The sequence below is a fragment of the Podarcis raffonei genome, chromosome 9 (assembly GCF_027172205.1).
Source record: "Podarcis raffonei isolate rPodRaf1 chromosome 9, rPodRaf1.pri, whole genome shotgun sequence".
Taxonomy (NCBI): domain Eukaryota; kingdom Metazoa; phylum Chordata; class Lepidosauria; order Squamata; family Lacertidae; genus Podarcis; species Podarcis raffonei.
In genome coordinates, this window is record NC_070610.1 from 67,337,240 (window position 1) to 67,344,898 (window position 7,659).

At 43.7% G+C, this 7,659-nt stretch overlaps 1 protein-coding gene across 2 annotated transcripts; it reads right to left on the reverse strand.

Annotated features, from left to right (window-relative positions):
* Nucleotides 1-888: 888 nt before the first annotated feature.
* Nucleotides 889-7,567, reverse strand: MRPS18C (mitochondrial ribosomal protein S18C). 2 transcript variants are annotated; one of them, XM_053404199.1, is made up of 6 exons: nt 7,379-7,557; nt 4,035-4,096; nt 2,373-2,456; nt 1,416-1,473; nt 1,092-1,151; nt 889-1,006 (listed from the first exon to the last, which is right to left on the reverse strand). In XM_053404199.1, exons 1-6 carry the CDS (start codon nt 7,467-7,469, stop codon nt 930-932), a joined length of 432 nt encoding a protein of 143 aa, XP_053260174.1. In that variant the 5' UTR covers nt 7,470-7,557; the 3' UTR covers nt 889-929. The 2 variants fall into 2 exon arrangements, with proteins under 2 accessions (XP_053260174.1, XP_053260175.1); XM_053404200.1 differs by lacking the exon at nt 2,373-2,456 and having other exon boundaries at nt 7,379-7,567.
* Between the last annotated feature and the right edge of the window lie 92 nt (nt 7,568-7,659).

The window sequence follows — 7,659 nt, forward strand, 5'->3', positions numbered from 1 at the left end:
TCTTCCTCAGTAGATTTTTAAATTCCTTATTTTCCACAGGGATTATCCCTGGTGGAAGACTTCAGCATAAAATGTACTGTACTGATAGTACCGTGTTTGTTTTCTCCAAGGCTGGACTAAGAATGCAACAATATTTCTTGGCTTTTATCCAGTTGTCCCTCTTTGATCCAGTGGAGGCTTCTCTTGAGGGAAAGGAGAGGTGATTTTCACTAGTTCCTCCCCTCTTCAGGTTCTCACGCTGCCTCCCATGTAATTCCAATGGGTCCACCAACCCTCTGGAGCAGAAAGGGGTGGTGCACAGGCCTGCAGAGGAAAGCAGGGGGAAATCTCCTCCACTGGATCAGAGTCTTCTGTCATCAGTAGGATACAAAATGGTTATAACCCATTAAGTAACATGCTGTGCTTGAAAGCGAAGCAGCTGAATTGAAGGCTAAACATGGTTTCATGTCAGCCTACAGAGAAATGGGCAAGACCTTAATACAAATATTTCATTCATGATACTGCCTTTGTGTTCCACTACTCCATTTTCCACACGGGGCAATATAGTACATAGTAATATAGCACACAGATGCGCCTAGCCTACACCTACCTAGGAGTAAGCCCTATTAGACATAGATACTTGCTTCCAAGTAGGTACTTTTATTGTTAGGCATGCCAGCATGTGTTTTCTTCTTTATAAAGTTTTTATTTCATTTTATGACAGCATGTTTTCCATCTTGCATACAAAATGACAGCCATTTGAAGAACGACATGATTATTAGCACAGAGGAGAAGCATTCTGCCATTCACATGGCAATCCTTTGTACTCTGTATACAGCAGAATTAACAGGATCGTATCTGACATGCTAGTGGTTTGCTTATTAAGGATGTACCAGGAATGACAACAAATCAGTTACAAAATCAGTTTTATTAAGTACAGTTAACATAATTCATTCTGGATATTTGATACTACATACTTTAGGGTCGCTGAGGAATGTTGGGTCCTTATATGTAACCGACATAAATCCTGCAACATAATAAATTCAGAAGCTTTAGAAACAAAGCAATTTGCAAAACATCTAAGTACCCCCATATTTTAAAAAGATGCTCACCCAGTTGTCGGGCTCTTTTAATATTTTTTGCAACCTCTTGCTGCTTCTTCATACATAAGCCTGTAAAATCAAAAAATCCTAAAAAGCCACTTCATTTGAAAACATCAAAAATCAATTCCTTTATCAATGCAGATTAAACCTATAAGGGGCTTTTAAAAATAGAAGCACTCAAGACTGGTCTCGATTTAAGTTTTAGAAACCAAATTCAATATAATTCAGAATGATGCACAGGTCAAAGGTGGCTGGCTATTTAAATAGCCTTAAAATTAATAAGTAGTGAAAAGCATTTACCTTGAATATAATACTGCTAAATCTTTCACATACCTGTTATATGCCTTCCAAAAATGTGACCAGAATATGGTGAAATAAACTGTGATAAAAGCTGTTGAAGGAGGAAAAAAATTAACAAATATTAAGCAACATTTTGATTTCTTCTTCTTCTTTTTTACATATGTGTAGCAAATCTCCACAGTTCACTTAAACATACCAATCATGCAATATTTAAAGAAAATTAAGTACTGAAATTTCACAAGCAGAAAACAATTTAAAATGTAGTTTCTGTTTTGTATGGCCAGTCAGTCTGCAAAGTGGAAATCCAAAGAAAGACCAGAGGATTGATAGGATAAACCAAAGTAGAGGCCCCGTGCACTTAAGACTGGGTGAGGCTTAACACTGTACCACAGGTATAGAAACTATTTTGTATGCAAGAGAAGAAGTACATGAGCCCACAAGATAATCCTGATATAGCCATGGTTAAGAGATGCAGCAATGTTATATACTTTATTCCAAATGTAATCCTGTTTCTATGCTTGCTTGACTTGGCTTTACACCTCCTACTCTTGGTTATTAGGTGTAGAATTATTGTACTTGCAAGGTGAAACCCTAGCAACCACATGTGCTGGGCAAGCACAGTATTCTGCATTCCTGCAATTATCCTGCCTCCGCACCATGGGGATTTGGCATGTGTCCAAGGCATACTTTGGATTTCCAACATGCAACTGATCTTGTTATATTTTCCTTGCACGTATTCCTGAGTGTATTCTAAAAGAGTGAATTTTAATTTTACATATTTAGTGCCAGTGGCATTCACTCCTAGGTGAACGGAGCCACATGAAAGGAACAGAAATGTTGCAAAAGTACCGCCCTGAAGCAGTATTCTTGTAACACGTAGGAGTATACAAGTGAACTAGTATGATCTCCTCTGATAAGCATAGGCCGGATTTTGCTCAGCCTTCTTTAGTACACCTTGACAACAAACACAACAAATACAGAGGAATTTACCTGTACATTTTTGTAGTCAACAGCTACCCCACACAAGACACACTTTTTAGGGGGTTCCTTATAGGGATTGTCCATTGGTACAGGCTGAAACAGAAATAGTTTTAGCAGAAGTGTCTTTCTACTTTCTTTTAGTACTGACTGCTTAAGTCAGCCTTTCTCAGCCTGTGGGTCCCCAGATGTTGAACTACAACTCCCATCACCCTTAGCTAGAAAGGACAGAGCTCAGGGATGATGGGAGCTGTAGTCCAACAACATCTGGGGACCCACAGGTTGAGAACTGCTGGCTTATGTGCTGAAGCAGACATGATACTATCATACAGGGCAAGTGCCTTGCAAATGTTACACAAAAATCAGCCCTAGGTTGGACTCTAGCATAGATATATGGTACCTGTCTATTTGGTTGACCCACCAAATGGGGCTTCTAGTTAGAACTGTTTTATGGAATAGTCTAAAAAAAGCAAAAGGCTGCTTCTGGGCGGTTTTTTAACTTATCTTAAAATTGCCATAGTTCTTATATTAAACTTTAAATGTAAGAACAGAATCCGTCATTGATCAATCTTCTTGATTGTCTCCCCTCGTATATATGTACTCAGCCCATAAAATGTTGCTACATCTCAATCCCTTGTGTACCATCCTAGTACAGGAAAGGCGGGGTAGAAATTTTAACCATATTTCTGGCACTTTGTTTTACAAGCATTGGCTAGTGTAATTTATACCAGGCTGTGGTCAAACATTTAATATCAGACAGGCACCTTCACAGTATTCTTTTTTGGTGCCTACTGAAGACATTCATATTTGGACAAGCCAACCCAGATGTTTAGAAAGTTTGCGTGAGTTTTGATTTGTTTTAATCTATTATATTGTGGTTTTAACCTTCTGTATGTTTTTAATTATGGTTGTAGTTTTTTACTGTTTTTTTCCTTTTTGTAAAACACTTTGAGGGGTTTTTTCTACAATTAAGCAGTATATAATTTTTTATGAAATAAATGAATAAATAAAATAGGCTAAGAGGCAGTGATTGGCCTAAGATCACCTGGGGAGATTCATAAGGACCTTGCTGGATCAGACCAAGAGACCTTCTAGGCCAGCAGCCTGTTGTCAACCTGATGCCTAAGCCACTTGCAGAACCTGAGCGAGACAGCAGTCTCCCCACCTGTCAATCCCATAGACAAGCATTCAGAGGCATAGCTGTTGTGGCTAGCTACCACCGACAGCCTTAGCCATTCTTCCTTGGTAATTTTGGCACCATTTTCCAACTTGACACAAAGTTTCTTTTAATTATTTGCCAAACAAGTTCTGTATTTTATGCGTCACAGTTTTCAGAGTAAATAAATTAAGATTGTTGTAAACACTGTAATTTTGAAAACTCAATTTTACTTCGGCTATCTTCCAACAAGGTGTCTTCTATGTTTACAGTCTACAGTTGATAATGAGCCTTAAATAAAGTAGAAATACCTGATTACGCTCTTATATATTTTATACTGACTCCTGTGCAGTTTCACAGCAAAAAGTGCAGTTGCAACACATTTTCTTTAATAATAATAATACCTTTATTGTCATTGTACAACCTGTGCAAACCACTACCATCCTATGTTTTGAGTTTGAAAACTTTCAAAAATATGTAGGCTGATTAGAATGTTAATTGTAACACACATTTCTTACCATATCTGCATTACTGGACAACTGTTCACTATATGAACTACACTCCCGTCTCCATGATGCAACTGGAAAAGACATATGTAACAAAGCACACTCACAACATGTTTTTAAGTATTCACAAGAAATTTAAAGTTAGCAAAGAATTAATGTTAAAGCACCCAAAGCCCATCTCCCCTTTTTAATACTTTTGTGGAGATTTATCATAACCCAACAGATATGCATTAATATACCAGCAATGGTTCCCCACCCCACCCCTGATGTTAGCACAGGTTTTGTGTTTATATTTAACATAGTGACCACAAATGAGAAAGAGTCCCATGCAGGCAGCTGTATGGAAATCCATGCAGAGGAATGAGCAGGCTGGTAGAGGAGGAACAGATCACTCTCCTCTTTCAGCCCCCTTAGTTTCATGCTAGCCTCAAGAGGAAGCAAATTCCCTTCCTCCACAGCAAGCACAGAAGCCAAGTGGGCTGGAGGAGGTGCAATGTAGTGTTCCTATTGAATTCAGCCAGCAGTACTATACTATTGATTTCAACTACCGTATTTTTCGCTCTATTGGATGCAGTTTTTCCCCTCCAAAAATTGAGGGGAAATGTGTGTGCGTCCTATGGAGCGAATGCAGGCTTGTGCCATAGCCGCGCGCAACCCCTCCGGCAGGGAGAGGCTGCATGGGGCTATGGCTTCTTTAGCCCTGCGCAGCGTCTCCCAGCAAGGAGAGGCTGCACGGGGCTAAAGGGGAAGCCAAAACAGCGAGTGGGTTCCATCCCGCTCGCTGCCTTGCCTTCTTCCATAGCTGCACGCAACCTCTCCCGCAAGGAGAGGCTGCACGGGGCTATGGATTCTTTAGCCCCATGCAGCCTCTCCCGGGAGGGAGAGGCTGCACGGGGCTAAAGGGGAAGCCAAAACAGCGAGCGAGATCCATCCCGCTTGCTGCTTTTGCTTGCTCCATAGCTGCGCGCAACCCCTCCGCAAGGAGAGGCTGCACGGGGCTATGGATTCTTTAGCCCCACGCAGCCTCTCCCAGCAAGGAGTGGCTGCACAGAGCTAAAGGGGAAGCCAAAACAGCGAGTGGGTTCCATCCCGCTCGCTGCCTTGCCTTCTTCCATAGCTGCGCGCAACCTCTCCCGCAAGGAGAGGCTGCACGGGGCTATGGCTTCTTTAGCCCTGCGTAGCGTCTCCCGGCAAGGGGAGGCTGCACGGGGCTAAAGGGGAAGCCAAAACAGCGAGTGGGTTCCATCCCGCTCGCGGCCTTGCCTTCTTCCATAGCTGCGCGCAACCCCTCCACAAGGAGAGGCTGCACGGGGCTATGGATTCTTTAGCCCCACGCAGCCTCTCCCGGGAGGGAGAGGCTGCACGGGGCTAAAGGGGAAGTCAAAACAGCGAGCGGGATCCATCCCGCTCACTGCCTTGCCTTCTTCCATAGCTGCACGCAACCCCTCTGGCAGGGAGAGGTTGTATGCAGCCTGTACGCTGCTCTTTGGGGCTGGGGGGAGAAAATATTTTTTTTCTTGATTTCCCCCCCTAAAAACTGGGTGCGCCCTATGGTCCGGTGCGCCCTATGGTGCGAAAAATACGGTACTTCAGAAAGAGTGCACACAGGCTAAGGAAAGCTCCCAATTACCAACTTTGGCATTCCACGACACACAGTTGGATGCAAAGATGATCAAACGGGGGAAATCCCTCAGAGTAGATTTTCTAATTAATTGCATTCACTGCTAAAATGGGTGTGTAACAATGCACACCAAGTTAAAAAAAAAAAGATGGAAAGAGCCGAGCATGCAGTGCATAGGCCACAACCTGTTTGGATGGTATCTACTAGGGATCAGCACAAGTCAATGTCATCAACACATTATTGTGACACAGGCTCTCTCTAAAGGCTTTTGTAAGGTCCAACACGCACAAGGGAAATATTCCAGACCAAGCCAAATCCAAAGTGCAGATTCTAGTGAAATCAGCCTCAGTTCCACTAGGTTCAGAACTCTGAAATACAACACTGATGAGCATTATGAAAAAGCTGAGACACTTCAGCCCTTGAGCCAATGCAAACATATGTAAGTCTGGACATCTAGCTTCACAATGGGGTTATGTAGACCCTTGGACATCTACAAATAGTGCCGTAATGAACGGAATTATAGAGTTAATATATAATGTGGTTCAGGGTTTGCTTGAGGAGCTGCTCTTCCTAAATAGATCTGTAAAGCATTAGGGATTTAAGCCTAGCTTGAGCTACTTACACCCATGCTATTCTGAAGAAATAAAAAAAGGTAAAGGGACCCCTGACCATTAGGTCCACTCGTGACCGACTCTGGGGTTGCGGCGCTCATCTCACTTTATTGGCCGAGGGAGCCGGCGTACAGCTTGCGGGTCATGTGGCCAGCATGACTAAGCCGCTTCTGGCGAACCAGAGCAGCGCACGGAAATGCTGTTTACCTTCCCGCCGGAGTGATACCTATTTATCTACTTGCACTTTGACGTGCTTTCAAACTGCTAGGTTGGCAGGAGCAGGGACCGAGCAACGGGAGCTCACCCCGTCGCGGGGATTTGAACCGCCGACCTTCTGATCTGCAAGTCCTAGGCTCTGTGGTTTAACCCACAGCGCCACCCGCATCCCTTCTGAAGAAATATGAAGCAGTTATTTTAACACTTCAAAAGTGTGCCCACTTATTGACGACAAGCAGGACTTACTCCCTAGCAATAAACATACATAAGTTTTGTGCTGCACGTTACTATGTCGAAATGCATAGAAACATGGCGCCCATTTGTGTTGTTTATTCAAGCTTAAAGCTCTTAGGTGTTCCTATTATCCGTCCCCCACCCCACACAAGGCAGGCCAGTGCCAGATTTACATATAAGCTAAACAAGCTATAGCTCAGGGCCCCACTTTCTTGGGCCCCCCCAAAAATATTAAAGGGGAGGAAAACTGGATGTACATTTCCAAAACATAAGATAAAAAAATAAAATAAAACTTACATACAGCAACAGTGTTTTGTGTTGTGTAGGCTCCTGTGATGTAAGTCATGGGCCCCACCTGCTAGCATCCCTAAAATATCACTGGTTTGCTCACTTCTATATATAGGGTGCCTACATTCTGCATGGACTGGTTGCATGGCAACATGTGCAGATGGCCTTAGATAGCTATTAGGTCCATAAATGACCATATAGCATATATTCAACACAAAAAACAGCGACAATTTGTTCTTGAGAAAGGACAGCTGGACATATAAAGGGCCCCATTACCTTCAGTAGCTGAGGGCCTCATCAAACCTAAATCCGGCCCTGAGGCAGGCCACGCCTTAGCGAAAGAAGCAACTCCCTCCCTGGTTGGGGCAGGACCTTCCGTCTCTTACCTGCGCCAGAGGAAACAGCGCCCTTCCTTGCGCCAGCGAAGAGGCAGAAAACCCGCCCTGAGCCCTTGGCGGCCATCGCCAAGGCAGCCATGTTTTCCGCCTTCCAAGCTTCCGCTGCGGAAAACGCACAGAGCAGCACCTAAATCCTTCCCTCTCGGTACATTTCCTGTCTCGTAACACGTTTTAGGCCCCGCGCATGCGCCGCGCCGGGATGAATCCGCAAGAGCGCCCAGTTCGAACTGTCAACAAAACACGGAGTCCAATCGCAGCACGGCTTTCAC